This window comes from Zingiber officinale, chromosome 8B, assembly GCF_018446385.1.
Source record: "Zingiber officinale cultivar Zhangliang chromosome 8B, Zo_v1.1, whole genome shotgun sequence".
In the NCBI taxonomy this organism is placed as follows: domain Eukaryota; kingdom Viridiplantae; phylum Streptophyta; class Magnoliopsida; order Zingiberales; family Zingiberaceae; genus Zingiber; species Zingiber officinale.
In genome coordinates, this window is record NC_056001.1 from 114,171,561 (window position 1) to 114,190,018 (window position 18,458).

General features: G+C 37.3%; 2 protein-coding genes and 1 long non-coding RNA gene across 8 annotated transcripts; 2 read left to right on the forward strand and 1 right to left on the reverse strand.

Moving 5' to 3' along the window:
* Positions 1 to 4,033: 4,033 nt before the first annotated feature.
* LOC122017247 lies at positions 4,034 to 10,920 on the forward strand. The gene is made up of 2 exons (XM_042574807.1): positions 4,034 to 4,524; positions 10,749 to 10,920. Exons 1-2 carry the CDS (start codon positions 4,035 to 4,037, stop codon positions 10,814 to 10,816), a joined length of 558 nt encoding a protein of 185 aa, XP_042430741.1. The 5' UTR covers position 4,034; the 3' UTR covers positions 10,817 to 10,920.
* Positions 10,921 to 11,302: 382 nt separating this feature from the next.
* LOC122017072 (L-type lectin-domain containing receptor kinase IX.1-like) lies at positions 11,303 to 14,270 on the reverse strand. 3 transcript variants are annotated; one of them, XM_042574547.1, is made up of 2 exons: positions 14,132 to 14,270; positions 11,303 to 13,466 (listed from the first exon to the last, which is right to left on the reverse strand). In XM_042574547.1, exon 2 carries the CDS (start codon positions 13,429 to 13,431, stop codon positions 11,440 to 11,442), a length of 1,992 nt encoding a protein of 663 aa, XP_042430481.1. In that variant the 5' UTR covers positions 13,432 to 13,466; positions 14,132 to 14,270; the 3' UTR covers positions 11,303 to 11,439. The 3 variants fall into 3 exon arrangements, with proteins under 3 accessions (XP_042430481.1, XP_042430483.1, XP_042430482.1); XM_042574549.1 differs by having other exon boundaries at positions 11,303 to 13,433; positions 14,132 to 14,210; XM_042574548.1 differs by lacking the exon at positions 14,132 to 14,270 and adding an exon at positions 14,019 to 14,124.
* Positions 12,045 to 16,742, forward strand: LOC122017073. Of its 4 annotated transcripts, none has more exons than XR_006121263.1 (6): positions 12,045 to 12,183; positions 12,673 to 12,758; positions 12,833 to 13,403; positions 15,144 to 15,278; positions 15,365 to 15,460; positions 16,083 to 16,742. It is a non-coding gene; the product is annotated as an uncharacterized LOC122017073 (long non-coding RNA). The 4 variants fall into 4 exon arrangements; XR_006121264.1 differs by having other exon boundaries at positions 16,097 to 16,742; XR_006121262.1 differs by having other exon boundaries at positions 16,467 to 16,742.
* The last annotated feature ends 1,716 nt before the right edge of the window (positions 16,743 to 18,458 follow it).

The following is an 18,458-nucleotide window of genomic DNA, read 5'->3' on the forward strand; positions in this document are numbered from 1 at the left end:
AAACTAACCATGGGGCAATCTAAAAATTTATACAAGCCGGTTGAACTTGAAGAAATAAAGGTCGCGTTATATGATATAAAAGCTCCGGGCTCGGATGACTACGATTCAAAATTCTTTACTTCATATTGGGATATTGTTGGTAATGATCTTATTGCAGCTGTGCAGGAATTTTTTCATAGTGGTTGTCTACTCAAGAAATAAAATCACTCTTTGATCTCACTCGTGTCGAAAGGTGACAATGTTGTGGGGGTTTCAGATTATAGGTCAATTTTTTGTTGCAATGTATTTTATAAAGTCATTTCGAAGATACTTCTTGGCCGGTTATCAGAGGTCATGGATTTCTTATTGGATCCCGCTCAAGTAGCATTCATCAAGGGGTGTTTTATAGGTGATAACATATATGTTACCCAAGAATTGCTCCGAAAGTATGCACGCAAAAGGGTTTCTCCTAGATGCATGATCAAAGTGGATTTGAAAAAACTTTGATATGATGGATTGAGATTTCCTTATATCAGTACTCGTTAGTTTTGGTTTCCCCAACGATATTGCAAGGAAGCTCAAAATCACTGCAACATTGCCATCTTTTTATTATCACCCAATGTGCAAGGAGGTGGACATTACACATCTTGTTTATGCAGATGGTTGAATGTTGTTTTGTCAAGCGGATATATCATCTTTACAACACATAGTGGAATGTTTGAACCACTTTGGAAGGATTTCGGGACTATGGGCAAACCCTCAAAAGACACAAGTTTATATAACCGGGGTGGATGCAAGTTTACAGAGACAACTTCTTAATCTCTTGGGGTTCCAGGAAGGTTTATTTCCTTTCCAGTACTTAGGTATCTCATTGGCCGCACAAAAGCAAAGAATTGCTAATTATGAGTCTCTCCTAGATGCTATCACAAGAAGGATAAATGATTGACATAAGTATACTTTATCATATGTCGTGTGTTTGGAATTAGTGGGTACGATTCTTCAAGGTATGACGTGTTTTTGGCTCTCAATGCTTCCAATTCCTATTGGAGCGCTTGACAAGATCAAAGTAATTTGTCGCATGTTTGTTTGGTCTTCAAAGCACTTGTCTATATCTTGGTCCAAAATTTGTTTACCAAAACAAGATGGGGGTTATGGACTTAGGAGCCTTCTTGCATGGAATGAGACTTTGTTAAGTAAGATATTATGGGATATCAATACCAAAATAGATTCCTTATGGGTCAAGTGGGTGCATCAACACTATATCAAAGGGGATGATTTGGGGGCATGGGAAATCAAGGCTTCGGACTCGCCCTTGATCAAGAGACTACTTATAAAAATCTGGAACAAGATCTTAAGAGCCTTAAATGGAATTGGTAGAGCAAACATGACATTGATGGATTGGTTTGTTGGTGAAGGAAAAGGAATTGCAAAAGCTTATCAATTCTGCATACAAGGGTTTGGAGGTGGCTTGGAATTCTATAGTATGGAGTAAGGGTGTAAACGAACTGAATTGAGTCGAATATGTTGAAAAATTTAAGGCTCGAATACGGCTCGAAATAGGTATATTCAAGTTCGAGCTCGATTCAAAGCTCAAAAATTTAAAATTTTGTGTTCGAGTTTTGTTCGAATTAGGGCTCGAGTTTAAGTTCGACTTGAAAGATTCGAACATGTTCGCGAACTATTTGAATTATTGCTCGAAAATAGGTACTTGAAAGACTCGAAATTTATTTATTTAATATATATCTAACTTATATTAATAAAATATTAAGGCTCGCGAGCGGTTCGTGAACTATCAAGCAATATAATTTGGGCTTGAGTTCGGCTCGAAAAAAAGTTCGAACATGTTCGAGTTCAGCTCAAATTCGATAAATTTGAATACGAATCGAATATTTTTCAAGTCGGCTCGAAAAGCTCGTGAGCCGGCTCAATTCGTTTGTAGCTCTAGTACGGAGGTCAGAGATTATGCCAAAGCATCAATTCATCTTATGGATACTAGCAAATGGTAAACTAAGAACCAAGGATAGGATGAAGTATGAACCAAACAAAGAATGTGTATTGTGTTGGCATCAAGAAGAATCAAATCACCACTTGTTCTTTAAATGCTCTATGACTTGTGGTTTGTGGAGCAAAGTGAAGTAATGGTTGGACATTAATTTTATTTTCCACTCTTTTGATGAATTACAGCAGATCTTTGAGCGGAACTACAAAGACAATAGCCAGAAAACAAAGGCTCAATACCTAGGCATCTCAAGTGTGATCTACTTTATATGGGAAGCTCACAATAAAAGCTGGTATCAAGGGTTACTCCATATGTTGATTGGATTTTTTGTAAAATTTAGATCCATGTCCATCGATTTGTGGATCTTAAGCCAACATAATACTTTTTATTTGGCTTTGCATGGTTTTGGTTGTTGATAACCGTCTGTGTTTTGTAATTGCCAACATGTTCTGTTGATATTCGTGAATAAACTCTCAGTGTTGTTGATTCGAAGCTGTTGGAAGTGTTCGTGTTATTGCCTAAGGAAGACACTTGTCGTTTGCATTGTTGATTGACTCTGGATTTCACCGTGTTATGGTTGTCTGTGTGAGCTTCACGATGTTTGGTTTGTATAAGTAAGATGCATTGTTGTAGCTTTTGGTGTGTATGCAACGGCCAATATGGACTTATGTCCGTGTAATGACACTTGTGGAGTAGATTGATTATATTGTTTGATGCAAGATAGATGGTGTGGGCATCTCAATGGGTGACATGTGCCATGTGATGTTTGATTATAGATAGGTTTTGAGTGTTGAGTGTTGATTTTGGAGTTTACCTCAGCTGTAGAGCCTTAACTCCTTGACATTTTGTATGTCTGATATGTTGTTTGAGAGTTTTTATTTCAAACTGATTTTATATACATGTACCTTTTTCAAAAAAATAGGTTGGTCCAGTGGATATGGAATACCTGATTAGTTGTCTCAACTCTTCTTTTTATGAGCTATTATGGGGTGAAATCTTTTGTGATTTACCTCCCTTTTAAATAATGGAGTGCCACCTTAGAGGGGTCGTCGAGATGATGATTTTACCTTTTATTATCAGGAGTAGTTCGAATGGACTATCAACAGTAGTTCGATCCACCCGATCTTTCCAAATACAAAACTACATGATAAATATATAATTTTCTTTTTGGTGAAAAGGAAGCGTTTGGAATACAAATCATCCTAAATTCTCTGAATTATATATATTTGTATTCCTTAAAAGCCCTCAAGATAGATCAAATCCAAACTCAAGCACTTTCTTTGCACTCTAATAAGCAACTTTGGTGCCCTGCAGTAGTAAAATATTTAGAAAAATAAATAAAATCAGAGTTTAAACGAATATTCTAAGTGCACTGTCTTAAAACATACCATTTTAATTAAAATTATTTTAAAAGTAGTGCAATTTTGATTACATTTGTGTACAAAAGAGATGTTTGATGCATGAATTTATAAATAAAATATTATTTTAATAATATTTATAAAGAAGGATATTTTTTTAATGATACAGATGATCTAAGATGGTGTTTTAATTTTCTACCATTTTATACGAATAAATATTCAAGTATAATATATATTTATAAAAATTATCACTTAATTTAAAATTTATTATCAATACCTTTTTGTTCAAGTAAATTATATGTTAAATTAAGTTTTCACATATATGAAATTTTATTTGATATTAAATAAGATCTTCAAAGTAATTCTCACAAGTATTATTGTTTCAAAAAAAATAATTAAATTTTCCATTTTTTAATTGTAATATTCAAAATGAAATTAAATTTAGTGAAATCAAATTAAATTAGTTAAAAAAAATTTTGTTGCATAACACTAATATACGGCCGCGCGCATATATATATAGTATGTGTGTGTCCCGGAGGATATATAAATGAGGAAGGTTTCGGGAAAAGCAAAAATCGCCACGAGATCGTCGCAAAGTCTCCGTCTCCATTGGCGGCGTCGACGGCGTGGTCGGTTGCGGATTGTCGGCCGTCCTGCTTGCTCCCGCCGGTGGTCCCACCGCCGGATCGACGCTGCCAATGCCTTCGACGCGATCACCCTACGCATCCGTCCTCGCGCGTCGGGCGCGCGGTGCCCTACGTGTCCGCCTCCGGTTGCCGCTCGCTGGGCTGGTGGGCTCCCACGCGGTCGCGGTGACAGTGAGAGAGAGGCGCAAAATGATATTCCCCAATGCCCTCGATAGTAAGTGGGACCCTCTTTTTCCTCAACCAGATTCCCGCACAACATATGGCGGAGCCTTGGGGTTTCCTCTGCTTCCTTCCCCCTTTCGCCATCTCCTCTCTAGCTCACCACCGCCATCAGGGATGACCGCGGAGGGGGCTGGGCTCTATTGCGCGAGCGATCTGGATTGTAAAGTTGCAGCCTTTACGGTAGCAATCGGGTTCCCTCGTGATTCCTCCACTCGAAGGAAGTTCGCCGGGTGGGTGCTTCTTTCGCTGACTGCAGGTAGCTGCTCTGATCTCCTAATCCTGATTCTTCTAATCTGCCCAGATCGGCGCGGGTTTTCAGGTGCCTAATTTATGCTTTGATTCGAACACTAATTCTGCCATACTAGGAAATGTTTGTTTGTTTGTTTTTTTTTTTTTTTTTTTTTTTTTTTTTGTCCTTTATCAGATCTAGTTATATTCATTCATCTGGGTTAATTTGTGGAAGTAATGTAATCTTCTGCATTCCTATATGACTTTTAATATCCTTCCTTTTGATAAGTTGATTGTGCTTATCGGCTGTTGATATTTGTTTGAGTTGGTCACAAGTTGCAATAAATTTTCCTCCCTCATGTGTCAGTCTCTATTCCAAGGGTTAGTAGCCACCCGTTATTTACCTCATCTGTGTTAGTCATGGGACGGGTTGACGGGGGAGCGCAGTCATCTTTTTGCCAACTTGTTTGAGTTGGTCATTGATTGGAAGGACTAGCTGAGTGGTTCTGTATCAATATCACAGTTCCTGCCTGAGACCGTCGATGGGTGAGCCATCGGTGAGCTATCGCTTGTGTTGACGGTCGCCATATGCGAAAAAAGAAGGTTAATCACCATGAGAGTCTCGGAAGTCTGCAAGAAAGAGAGGGAGAAGAGGGTTAAAATGAAGGCTGGGATGCTCGACTCGTCTACTCTAACGCCTAATTTAGTCTCCAATGTAAAAGAAGGAGAAGATGAACAGAAAGTCTGACTCATTTACTCTGGTGAGCTATCGTTGTGTTGACGGTCGCCATATGTTGAAAAAGGGAAGTTAATCACTAGGAGAGTCTCCGAAGTCTGCAAGAAAGAGAGTGAGAAGAAGAGGGTTAAAATGGAGGCTGGGGTGCCCGACTCGTCTACTCCGATGCTTAAGTCAGCCTCCAATGGGAGAGAAGGAGAAGATGAAAGATGAAGAGCATGTATGTGTGCAAGCATATGCGTACCTCTGTCTACAGGAGTGGGTCCCTTTTATAGCACTGTTGAAAAAGAAATAATACCTCTTTCCTCATTAATTGGACGTCGTGTTATAGTAAGGAAAATGTCACATCGCTATAGTTTCACCATATCAGATAGCCTTGTCGTCCATGCTCCGTATCTGTATAACCATAATGCTCCACGTGCTTTGACATCCTACACGTTATTCCATGTGTTGCGTCAATCCAAGTGTTGTCCCAAGCCCATAAGATATAGAATTAGTTGGGCCAAAGAACCTGACCCACTAAATAAAGAAGGATCGAGTCAAGTCGGTGGGGATGAATCGAATGACATGAGTTTGTTAGATTGGTGAAGCTGAGTAGGGCGTCAAGTGACTAAGTGGAGTAGTGTGTTGGGGGAGCTAAGCCCAGCTGGAGGAGTCGATATTTTGACTTCTTCCTCTTATGGTTGAGTGGGTCGAGTGGGGTTTTGAAGGTTATTCTTAATATCTATTTATCTAGGAGAGTCAGGTTGGCAAGGAGTGGAGCAGTGAGTGGGGGATCTAAGCCTAAGGAGTCAAGTGTTCCTTTGAAGGTCATTCTTAATGTCTGTTCATCCGAAAGAGTTGGGTTGGCAGGAGTTGGGTGTTCCTTTGAAGGCCATTCATAATGTCTATTCATCTTTGGTATGTGGACGATATGATCCCCTACCAAAGCTAGGCATACGATTGGCCGAATGCAGTTGAAGATGGGCGAGATCAGCTAAACCCTTCAGAGTGGAGTTGAGCTGGGCGTCGGGTCGGTGAGGCCGAATGGAGTTTTGGACATTCTTAATGTCGGTCTATCATCTTTGGTGTGGATTGATAGATCGAGTGGAGGCTCGCAGGGCATTGGGTCGGCATGGCCGAATGGAGTTCATCGCCCAATTGGTAGGACTGACTAGGGATGGACAGAGAGTCGTCTTGGTTTATCTGAATCAAATGGCTTTCGAACTAACAAAGTTGAGAAGTTTACCTTTCTTTACACATCAGTTGGCGTACTTGAGATAGTATTTCTTCATCTGACCTTTTTCTCTTGCAAAAGAAACAAGTGGATTCCTTATCCTTTTTCTTGTGCTCCTTATGACCATTGCCTTCAGAATTTGCAGTTTGTTTTCATTTTCTTTTGTTATTGATCCTCTTTCGTTTCTTGCTCACACTTTGAGAATCAGATGCTAAATGAGCACTCTCAGATGTCTCAATCTTTAGTCTTCCTTCCTCTTGCAAGCATTGAGCAATGAGTTCATTCAATGTCCACTTTTCCTTTACAGTATTATATGATATCTTAAAAGGAGTGAACCGTGTAGGTAGAGACATCAAGATGAAATGCACTAACATACCCTCAGACATATCGAGTTTTAGTGCTTTCAGATTTGTCATTATATTGGGCATCTCTATAATGTATTTCCTTATGTTTCCTTTACCATTGTATCGTATGGTTACCTTCGTAAGAAGTGTGGTAGTCTCGACCTTTTCATTTGAGGTGAATCGGTCTGCTAATTGGTTCAGGAAACTCCTAGCATCTCCTTTCTCTGTTATTGAGCCCTTTATTGGTGTCGGGATGGAAAGCTTCATAATACTCAGACACATGCGATTTGATTCCTCCCACAGTTAAAATTCAACCCTCTGCTATATAATACTAGCACTGGTCAAAGGTGCGGGACAATCATTTCTTAATGCATAGTCTAAGTTCATGCAGCCTAAGACTACGGTCACATATTCTTTCCATTCAGTAAAATTCGAATCAGTTAATATTGAAATGTTATTAATACTGACAATTACAGATTGCACTGAAATTTAAAGATAGAAATTTATTTAAGTTCACGATTTAATTAAAGCCAAGAACATATAAATAATATAAAATTATGCAAATAAATAAAATTTTAAATGTATATAAATGAGCTCTTTATGAGATATCAAATACAATATAATGTGTCTTCCTTTGGGTCGACACATTATTTATTAGTGATACTCTCTAATATAATTCAAACTTTAATTGGCCACACAATGTGTCTTCCTTTGGGCTGACCCATTGTGCACATAATATGATACTTTATATGAGTTATATTTTAGTATATAGCTCACAACAACCTTAATCAGTCACATAATATGTCTTCCTTTGGGCCGACATATTTTGTCCATGATCTAAACAAAATAATATTTTGTTCCATAGTTGTAAGTTACCTTAATACATATATCTGACATAAAAGTAATTTTTCTTTGGGCCGATTACTTTTAGCATAAATATACGTTTACCAACACAAAATGTACTAAACTTACCTAAGGTGTCTTTCTTTGAGCCAACACATTAGTTCAACTTAGTAGCGCATTGTGTGGATAGACTCAAGAAAATTCTAAGAACTTAATTTGAATAAAAATTACTTAAGCAGCCTTAACAACTCCAAATTAGACTTATTAATTGATTGATACTATATGACAGTCGATTAATTTTATCCAATTGATTAGCACAATCGATTTAACAATCTACTATATACGACTACATGATTTTATATAAAAATACTATTTAATCTCTTAATACATATGTATTTTCATTAGAGTAAATATATTTACTTTTTTAATTTTTTTTCTTTTACTTTCACTGTTTTGAATGTTTTATTAGAAAATTTCATTCGAAACCGTGTTTTTTTTTCTTTTACTATTTCATTCGAAATCCTGACTTTTTTTTTCGTTTCTGTTTCACGTTGAAACAGCAACGGTAATTAAAAAAAAAAACTTAATAAAAATAATAATAATAATTTCAATCGATTAAAAAATAATTCTAGTTGATTGATAATTAAGTAGTTGGGAGTTTAAAATTATTTATCGATTGAAAATTTCAATTATTTCTATTTAAAATTTTAGGTTGACAAACGATTATTCGATCAAAGTAATCGATTGAACAATCACAATTTTATCTAAAATTAAATTAAACAACGAAGATTTTGCCATTCTTCGTGTTCTTCATAGAAACACAAAAAACTCGAAAAACAAATCTATCCTAATTTTCTCCATAATTTTCAACGATAACAAATTGTATTACACTAGGAAAACTTAGGGGGCGTTTGGTTCTTTCCTAGGAATAGGAATTGGAATGGGAATCATTATATTGTAGAATGGGAATGAGTATGAGCATGGATATCACTCTTAAAAGCAATGTTTGGTTAGTTGCATATCTTCTATCGGAATAAATCAAAATTTCTGTTTTTACCCTTAAAGAAAAATAAGAGAAAAAAAATAGATGTGAGAGAAATATGAATGTGAGAGAAAAATATGATTAAAGAGAATGATAAGAGAGAAAGTATGATGAGAAAGAATGAAGAGAGAGAAAGTGTGATGAGAGAAAATGAGAAAAGAGAGTGTGATTGGAGAGAGCATGATGAGAGAAGATGAGAGAGAAAGTATGATGTGAGAGAAAAGATGATGGGAGAGGATGAAGAGAGAGAAAATATAATGAGAAAAAATGAGGAGAGAGTGTGTGATGAGAGAGATTGAGGAGAGAGAAAGTATGGTGAGAGAAAAAGTATGATGAGAGAGAAAGTGTGATAAGAAAAAAAGAGAACAGTGAGTATGATGGGAGAGATTGAGGAGAGAGAAAGTGTGTTGAGAGAAAAAAGGAGGGAGTGTGACAAGAAAGATTGAGGAAAGAGAAAATATGATGAGAGAGAAAGTGTGATGAGAAAAAAAAGAGAAAAGAGAGTATGATGGGAGAGATTGAGGAGAGAGAAAGTGTGATGAGAAAAAAAAAAAAGGAAGAGAGTGCGATGGAAGAAATTGAGGAGAGAGAAAGTGTAATGAGAACAAAAAAGGAAAGAGGGTGTGATAGGAGAGATTAAGGAGAGAGAAAGTGTATGATAAAATGATGAGAGAGAAAGTGTATGATAAAATGATGAGAGAGAAGTGATATGAAAGAAAAAATATATATATATTTTGATATTCGATATTAATAGAGAAAAATTTAGTTTTAAGTCAAAGGTATTTTTGGAATAAGGGAATATTTTGATGGATGAAAATAGGATAATGGCTCATTGAAGGGGAAATACATGGGAATGAGTTATTACCCAATTTCAATGATTCATTCCCTTATTTGTATTCTTATTCCTATAATCCAAACATTAACAATGACAATCAATGATTCTCATTCCCATTCCCCACTCTTATTATCCTAAACCAAACGCCCCCTTAATCTAGTATATAAATAACATATCAACGAAAAACATATACTATATTGTCAATGAAAACGATGAAACAGAACCTTAGCTCTGATACCAATTGATAGTTCTTATAAAACCTAAGCCGCATGAATTCTAGACAATCAAAATAAGATTTCGAATAAGAAAAATAAGAATATGTGAGCATGAATATTCGTTTCATCGAAAACATAACATAAGAAAAATAAATACACAAACAAATATGATAAGGAACCTGATTGAGAAGTCATCATTGTCTTTAGCGTCGTCCAGAAATAATTCATGTGGAAGAAGATGCAGCGGAAAGAAAAGGAAGGTCTTTCAAGGAACTTAGGAGGGATGGCGTCGAAAAGCTTTAGGTCAATGAGGAACTAAAAGCTCTACCAAGATTAGAGACCAAATCTATATATAGTGGATATCTATTATCAACCCATAGATAATAATAAATGTGGGACGATAAATTCTACAAATACAAAGTCTACATCCAACAACTGAAATCTAATAAATCTAAGTTAGATCACTTTAATGGGTTCAAATTGTACTTATATCTACAACTTATAATTAAATCCATCAATTAGAAATAATAACTGTGGATTCTTCAAAAAAAAAAAAAAAAAAAAATCGATAGAACAATGATAATTGCGTAAACTAACCTTATAATAAGTTAACAACTACGTAAGCATTATTTGGTGATTCTTCTCTATAAGACTTCGGAAGTAAACACGCGATCTGAAGGGTAATATTGACAATCTGTTCCCATTCATAATGCCTTCAAGCTATTTTTTTTTATTATTTTTCAATAATCAAAGTAGCATCAGATGAACTGAGATGCTCCTTAAATGTTGTAACAAATCGTATTTAATTGACGATTTGCATATGGGGAAAATCTCAACTTGAGGAGGAGGCAGTTCTTGGTCGAGGAAAGGGCCAAAGAAAAGCAGCATCATACAGAGCGCGAAACTTTTGGTGAGGTCGTTTACTTCTATGAAAAAGTAATGAGTTTGATAACCAAATTGGTTGATGGTTGAATTTTGCTTTGTTTATTTTCCAATTATGGTTGATATCTTGTCTTATATATTTGATCCTGTTTGAAATTCAAGAAGATAAATATTGAGAACGTGGTATTCCTATTGATCTCAGGAATTTTGCTTCTGCTTACAACACAAGCAGCGTCAGTGTCGAGACAAGGAAGGAATCCCCGGCGATGACCCTTCGATGCTCTATTTTTAATGTTTGGATTGAATAAGGTTTGAAAATAAGGAAATGGAATGATAGTAAAAAATAGTAATTGGATTATAAGTTTGGAAATGATAATTTGAGAATGATTTCTAAATTTCTAGAAATCAATCAAACTCATATAATTAGGTAGATTTTATTTTCATTCTTCTTCGATCTTACTTTCAAACTCATACCTATAATCATTTTCATTATTTAACCAAATATCACTTTAAAAAAATTAACAAACTTACCAATGTACCGTTATCCCGGGGTTGATTTAGCTTTGTTTTAGTTATTATTTCAGTTTGATCAAAGTAAATTGCGTACTGTATTCTAACAAGGTCAAAATTGCTCTATTAATTTTGGCTTCAATCTAATTTGACTGTTTTATTAATAATTTCAAGCATAGAATTAATTAAACATCAGAAAATTTTACATGACAATATTAAAAATTCTAAAATTAGTTTTTTAAAAAATTACTAAAAATGCAATACAATATTAATATGTGAAAATTCTGTTGGTAAGGAGTACTTTTTACAATAATTATAATATCTATCAATTGGTCACATATTTTCTTTTCGCCCCCTAAACTTTGTGTAATAACTTTTCCTTTCTAAGTTTCAGAATTGCTGTTCAAAAGCGAGTTGGGCGACAAGGTCAACTCGAACGAGTGCGTGAACTGGCCGGACGGCGCGGAATTCGCCACCGACGAATTCTCCCCGGCGGCGAACGTTTCGAACTCCGGCGTGAAGTACATCGGCACGGGCCGGTTTGGAGGAAGCACCGGCAAGGGCGCCTCGAAGCTCAGCGCGCTGATCGCCTGCTTGATGGATGGCCGCAGAGACGAGTCCGGGTGGGCGCACCACAGCCCCACCACCATCAGGCTCTCGATCTGCCTCTCCTCGAAGTTCCCCTCAAGCCTCTCATCCACCGCTTCCAAGATCTTCCCCCTTCCGTAGAGATTCCAAACCCATTCCGCCAATCTCGTCTTGCTCTTCTGCTCGTTCGGCTCGATCGTCCGTCTCCCGCACGCGATCTCGAGCGCCACAATGCCGAAGCTGTAGACGTCCGATTCCTTACTTGCCTTGCCGGTGTAGAAGCACTCCGGCGCCATGTACCCCTTGGTGCCGGCCAGATCCGTGGTCTGCAGGTCGCTGTCGTGGTCGACGAGCCTCGCGAGACCGAAATCGCCGAGCTTGGCGTTGAACGCTGAGTCCAGCATCACATTGCTCGGCTTGATGTCGCGGTGAACCACGCATTGCTGCCCCTCCTCGTGCAGATAGAAGAGCGCCGAGGCCAAGCCCATCGCGATCCTGTGCCGCGCCGGCCACTGTAGAAACTTCGCCTTGCTGTATAGGTAAGAATCGAGACTCCCATTGGGCATGAACTCGTAGACGAGCAAGAACTCGCCTTTGGTGTGGCACCACCCGATGAGCTGCACCAGGTTCCGATGTCTCAACCTGCTGAAGATCTTCACCTCTGAGATATACTCCTTCCTCCCCTGTTTCGAGCCCTTGGAAATCCTCTTGATCGCCACATCGAGGTTGATGTCTCTCAAGCATCCTTTGTAAACCAATCCGAAGCCACCCTCTCCAAGCTTCTTCTCTTCTGAGAAGTCCTTTGTTGCAAATGACAGTTCCTGGAAAGAGAACCTCTTCGGTCCTCCTTCGCTCTCAAACTCGTGATCTATATCCTCATCACAGTCCATGTGCTCCTTTGCATGATTCTTCTTCCTCCTGTTCTTGCCACAAATGAAACATATCAAGCATATTGCCACCGTCAATACCACTCCAATGGCACAGCCGATGATGATTATAAGGATGTTTTTTTTCTTCTTTGGTTGCAGAGTCGAGTTGAAGGACCATGATAGAATGGTATGCGTCTCGGTGAAGTTACCAGTGGCTGCGGAGAAGCCTACTGTTACAAGTTCTGGTAAGGCCTCTCTCAGATCAACAATGTAACTTATGCTGTAATTGGCACTTGGTGATTGATTTGTCTCTGGATAGGTCAAGAAGAGGCTCAAGTTGTGGGTGATGGAATCATAATTCACCCGTGCATTACCGATTCTGTGTTCCCTGATGCTACTGTTCCAAGGAACGTATGTTGAAGAGTTGATTGAATTTATGTCAATGCCAAGATGTTCACCCTTGGGATCCCATTCATAGTTGCTGAAGGTGTCAAACTCCACAGCCACCGTTTTACTGGTTTGATTGAGGATTGTGGTGTTGGAGTAAAGGCCAAGGTAGCCACCTTTAGCATATAAGGGCAACGTGGCAGGGTATGGTGCGAGTAAGAAGGCAAAACCATCGGCATAGTTTGTCTCATGGGAGTCGATGATGAAGGAGAATTGTGTGGTGAAGTTAGTGAGTTCTTTTGTTTTGTTGTTCCAGAGATGAAGGGGGTCTTTATAGGTTGCTCTACTAGCGCTCGCCAAATTGGCACCTTCCTTGGTGAGCATTATGGTGGAGCCATTAATGACTGCATCACCTTCAAATGTGATCTTTGAAGTCCCATCGAAGCTAGGGAAGTTGAAGGAGAGCGAGGTTGCCAAGGGTATTATTATTGACAAGAAAACAGGTAAGATCCTTAATTTGTGCAGAATCATTGCTGAAATTTGAGAAAAAGTAGTTGCCAATTATTCTGCAGTACAAGTTAACATAGAGAATCAGCAACATGGCAAAACTGAATTTCTTTTTCATGATTAGCTTATGGCAGTTTTATGTGCATAAAACATATGACTGTAAATGCTATTAGAAGTACCAAGAACCACAAAGCAGGCTAGAATATGACTGCAAAAAAGGTTACAAAGCGTGGTTCTTGTTTCACCAACATATGTCACCATATTTTGAAGCAATATTGCCAATTACTTACACAAACACAAGGTTGTTACTTAGATACTTGATAAAATTTCAAGAACTATGCTCAGATCAAAGAAAACAAAGAAAGAATAGGAAAGAGAATATAAAAAGATGAAAAGACAGAGAAAAGGAAAAAGGACTACAAAGGTACATGGCCATAGCACAGGGTGATTTTATCAATCATGTTCCACTAATGCAAAATGAAGGGGATGAGCATGCGAGAAGAAAAACCATTGAAATTTTAATGAGAACATTCAGACAAGAATTATCTGGTGTAAACAATTGCAAAATGCTAGAATAACTTTTTGAGACTTTTAAAGGAAGATTAGGTTACCAGTGCTTCTTCTTGATTTATCTGAACAAAGTAGAGCGACTGCATCTAGAGTAATTGAGAATTTGATATTTTACAATGAATTTCTTGATCTAGTTATAGCATATAGGACATACCTTTTGTTGTTCTTCCAAGAGAGAGCCTACTTCCAAGAAAGAGAGAGAGAGACTGAGAGAGAAACTACTTGGATCACTAAAATGCAGATGATAAGAGTCCCAATATTCCACAGTTGGATTTTTATTATTTCAGTCATCTTGCTGATTCTTTCAAATGTTCAAAGGTTGACTTGTCTTGAACTGTGAAGTATTATATGGTGCAGAGCAGCCGAGAAGATTCCTCTGCTGAAGAGGTTAAGCATGCCTTTGCAGTGTTTACCATCTTAAGTACATGGCTTGTTGCATGGACTTAACTAATTGCTGAGTCCCTGTCTTTCTTAAAGAAGACAAGTCAGCTTTCTTTATCAAATCAAATGTAGACAGTTACTTAACTAGTTGCTTGTGTAAATTGCAAAGTTTCTTACCTGGCTTAGAAGTCCTCATTTTAACAAGCCAAATCAGGAGAAATTACTTTCTTTATCTTTAAACTATCTTCATTACATGTAAACTTGTTGAATTTGCATCTTTGACCTACAAAGAGTCATCCATTCAATCGCAAACAAATCAAATAGAGGTGTGCATGAATTCAAGCACGATTTGTGCTATAATCTGAACTCAATCAAATGTTTTCATTGACAGACTCAGTTTAGGATGCTTGTTTGGTTTTGTTTAGAATTTATATAAGAGTGAAGAGCATTTTCCATCACTTTTACATTTTCTGTTTGTGAAATCTTCTTTCTTGTAATGAACTTGTATGCTAGCCAAAATGTTAGACCACTTGACCTTGATTTTTTTGGTGAGTTCCTATTAATTTATGGATTTTCTTTTGTTAAGAGCAAGTCCTGTTTCCATACTGCAACAAAGCTGGTCCATTGAAGGGAAAAAGGATAAAAGACTTGCTCATAGGCATGCTACTTAAAGCACAAACATGTATTTTTTGTAGGTGCATGTTTCATGGGCACATGCATCTAATGCATATCTTTCAAAGTAATTGTCTTTTATTTATGTTGAGTGACATGTCTTTGTCGATCAGGAATCTTTGCCTTTTGATTTGAACACACAGCACCAAAAAGGATGACAGTGCATGACAATGTCTCACATGTCTATATCTCAACAACAAGTGGATAAGTGATGTCTGTTCTCTGCCAGAAACTTAAAGGCCATACATGTAAGTTAATATCAACTAACTACATCAAAGTCAAGTCAATCTACATGTTTTTTGTGAGTCAATAACTATACATATGATCTTATCAGACAAAAGGGTCGGCAGGGGAAAAAACAAAGAAGAAGAAAAGCTGTTTGGTTATAGACACGAATTGGAATTTAGCAGACATCTGGAATTGGTGGAAGGTAATGCTTAACCTTTCTCCCTTTATATATATTTTCATATTTTTTTATCTGAATATTTCTGGAAAATAGCCAGTAGACTAACCTCATTGTCTGAAGGTTTAATTCTTTCTAGTTGACATGAACTAAAAGTGGTTACTATAGTTAAATGAGTTCCTTTGGACTTAAATGTGGGTAGTTTTGCCCACTACATTTATTGGGGCAAAAGAATAGGAGAGAGCTATGGTGAAGATAGAATACCAAATGTAACTAACCGGGTCGACAAGATGCCAACACTAGAACCATGTGCCAACTATCCCAACTGCCTCGTAGGGAAATAGAGAAAAGGATGAAAGGGATGGGATGATCACTTCGAGAGGATTGACCTCCCATAATCAAAGTAATTTGATTATTTAATTGAATCACTTTGTTTATCATATAAGTTTACATAATGACTTTCTGTATAGCCATATAATAATGTCAAAGCAATATAAAAATTGTTAGCAAGTATAATAACCTATTCTAATATGGATAATATTTTGAAGAAGTTATTTGAATATGTATATTTGGGAATTGTATCGCAACACAAATCTCACTTCAGACCAACAGAAAGTTTACTTATGGACGTTACTCAATCTCACTTCAGACACCTTGGTCTAGGCTTTTCGCGGCCGCAAACACCTCGTCCAAACCTGGCCGACCAAATAGACTTTCAATAACCTGGCCGATCGGGGATACGAATATTAGCACAGATCATATGGACATGTAACTCATTATTCAAGCAACTATTCAAAGTTCCTAGAGCTCTTTCGGAAATATAATTCATTATCCAAGCAACTATTCAAAGTTCCTAGAGCTCCTTGTAAAGCTTGTTGGAAAATTCGTTGTCGGGCCTGATTAATCGCTTTTCTTTGTTCAAAATGAAATGTTTCATTTTTGTAATTTTCTAATTGTTCTAAATTATCACTAGTGGCATTAATTAAATTTACTTTTTCTCATTCTATTTTATCCATTCATTACCGGGATACAGACAGTTGGGCTGAACTCTATTGTTAGCTCCCTCTAACCAAACCCTACCTCAGATCTGCTTTGGCCACGTGTAATCAAACTAAAAGCATCAAATCGATGACTACAAGCCTTACTAATATTCAACTTGTTTAACGGTGTTTATGGAAATGCTGTTTATTAAATTTCTTACCCTAATTGTCAAGGACATGAGCACATGCCAATTCTATTTTTACTTTTCTAAAGAATTCTTTTCCATTGTAATGGTCTTCGTGGAATTCAATATATTCTTAATTGAATCGACTGGTCGAAATTGGCTTTAAATAGCTATTTTCTCCATTTACTCCTTTTTTTCAAATTTACAAGTCTTCTTAATAAATCGAAATAGAAAATTGTCATTTTATATGACTTATGAATACAATTTAATTGAGCTACCGAACAATGAGCATTTTGACCATCTTGTTACTTCTCCACATGTGACAGTGACTTGCCCACCCATTTGGAGAAAAGGGAGCATCCGTTTTGTTCGTCAGCTTTACAAGCGGTTGAAAAATATTTCATTCATATTTAAAATTATGGAATTCAAATCGAACTTAAATTCGAACTCATAATATTTTATTTAACTATTCATGAACAGTTCACAAGTCAAACTTGAACTGAATATAATTATTTTAATATAATTTTAATTTAAATAGGTTTAAATTAGGATAATTTTGTATACAGTTCCTATTGGCAAACAAATCTTTGCATACAGTCTCCATCCATGAAAATCTTTGTTTTCACTCCCCAGTCAAACATCTTTACCTAATTGCTCATGATATTTTTAGGTACAAAAAGTCTAAAAATCAGTATAAATCCTCTTAAATTGAGTATATTAACTTAGAATCTAGTATATTTTCTATCAAATTGAGTACGATTCTTTTTTCACCTCAAAATATACTCGATTTTAGTTTAATGTGCTGAATTTAATAGGAATTATACTCATTTTTAGACTATTTGTACCGAAAAATATGAGGGTTAATTTCGATAGAAAATATACTCGATCATAGTATAGAGTACTAGATTATAGTGTAAAGTGATAAATTTAACATGAATTATACTTATTTTTAGACTTTTTATACCTAAAAAATAAGAGGGACAATTTTGATAGAAAATATACTCGATTTTTAATATAAAGTACTGACTTTAAGAAGAATTATACTCATTTTTGGACTTTTTGTACTCAATTTTGGAATTTTTGTATCTAAAAAATCTGAGGGGCAATTTGTTGGTGCAGCGGAGACCGACAAGAGGAGGGTGAATTGCTGAAAACAAAAAGTAACTATACCCTCCTCGTACTTTCAACTCAGTTAGTGCAATAGTTAACAAAATAATAAGACAGTAAAAGAAAGACACAGAAGAATTAACCTGGTTACAACCAAGGAGGTTGTTAATCCAGGGCAATAGAAGCGCACTAAAAGAAACTCTCCTTTGCTGAAGGCGGAGAAGCCTTTTACACTTTCAAAAGCTCAGAACTATTGCTAGGAAACACTACAGATTGAATGATTGAGTTGTGATTGAATTCCTAGCTCCAGGGGCCTTTTTATAGCTCCTGGAAAGTCTATCCCGAGGGTCCAAGGCGCCTCCAGCTCGGTCAGCGGATAAAACTTTATCCGCACGCAAACGGTCAAAACTGACCTGTTGAAGGCGCCTTCAACAGGCTTGAAGGCGCCTTCAAGGGTGCCTCCAAGCTTCCAGCTTAGTTTCTTCAGCTTCCTTCACTCCGTTCTTTTGGGTGATTACGGCCAACCAGAATAGGGCTCACCCGAACCCAATTCCCGGCCTTCCTCGAGCAGCCTTCCGTCCCGGCTTAACGTCCCTCGAACGCCGCGCACGCTCTTCACGCCCACCGGAGTACTCTTCCGCAGCTCTCTCGTCCTTCGGACGCACCGAGCCCGTCGGCTCCCTTCCCGTGCCGTCCTTCTCGCTAGCTGCGTCTTCCCTAAGCTCCTGCACACTCAGACACAGGGATCAAACA

Coding starts and splice junctions, on each gene's coding strand:
- LOC122017247 (XM_042574807.1), top strand. CDS start 4,035: ATGCCTTCGACGCGATCACCCTACGCATCCGTCCTCGCGCGTCGGGCG. Junction 4,525..10,748: donor AGATCGGCGCGGGTTTTCAG/GTGCCTAATTTA, acceptor TATTGATCTCAG/GAATTTTGCTTCTGCTTACA.
- LOC122017072 (XM_042574547.1), bottom strand. CDS start 13,431: ATGATTCTGCACAAATTAAGGATCTTACCTGTTTTCTTGTCAATAATA.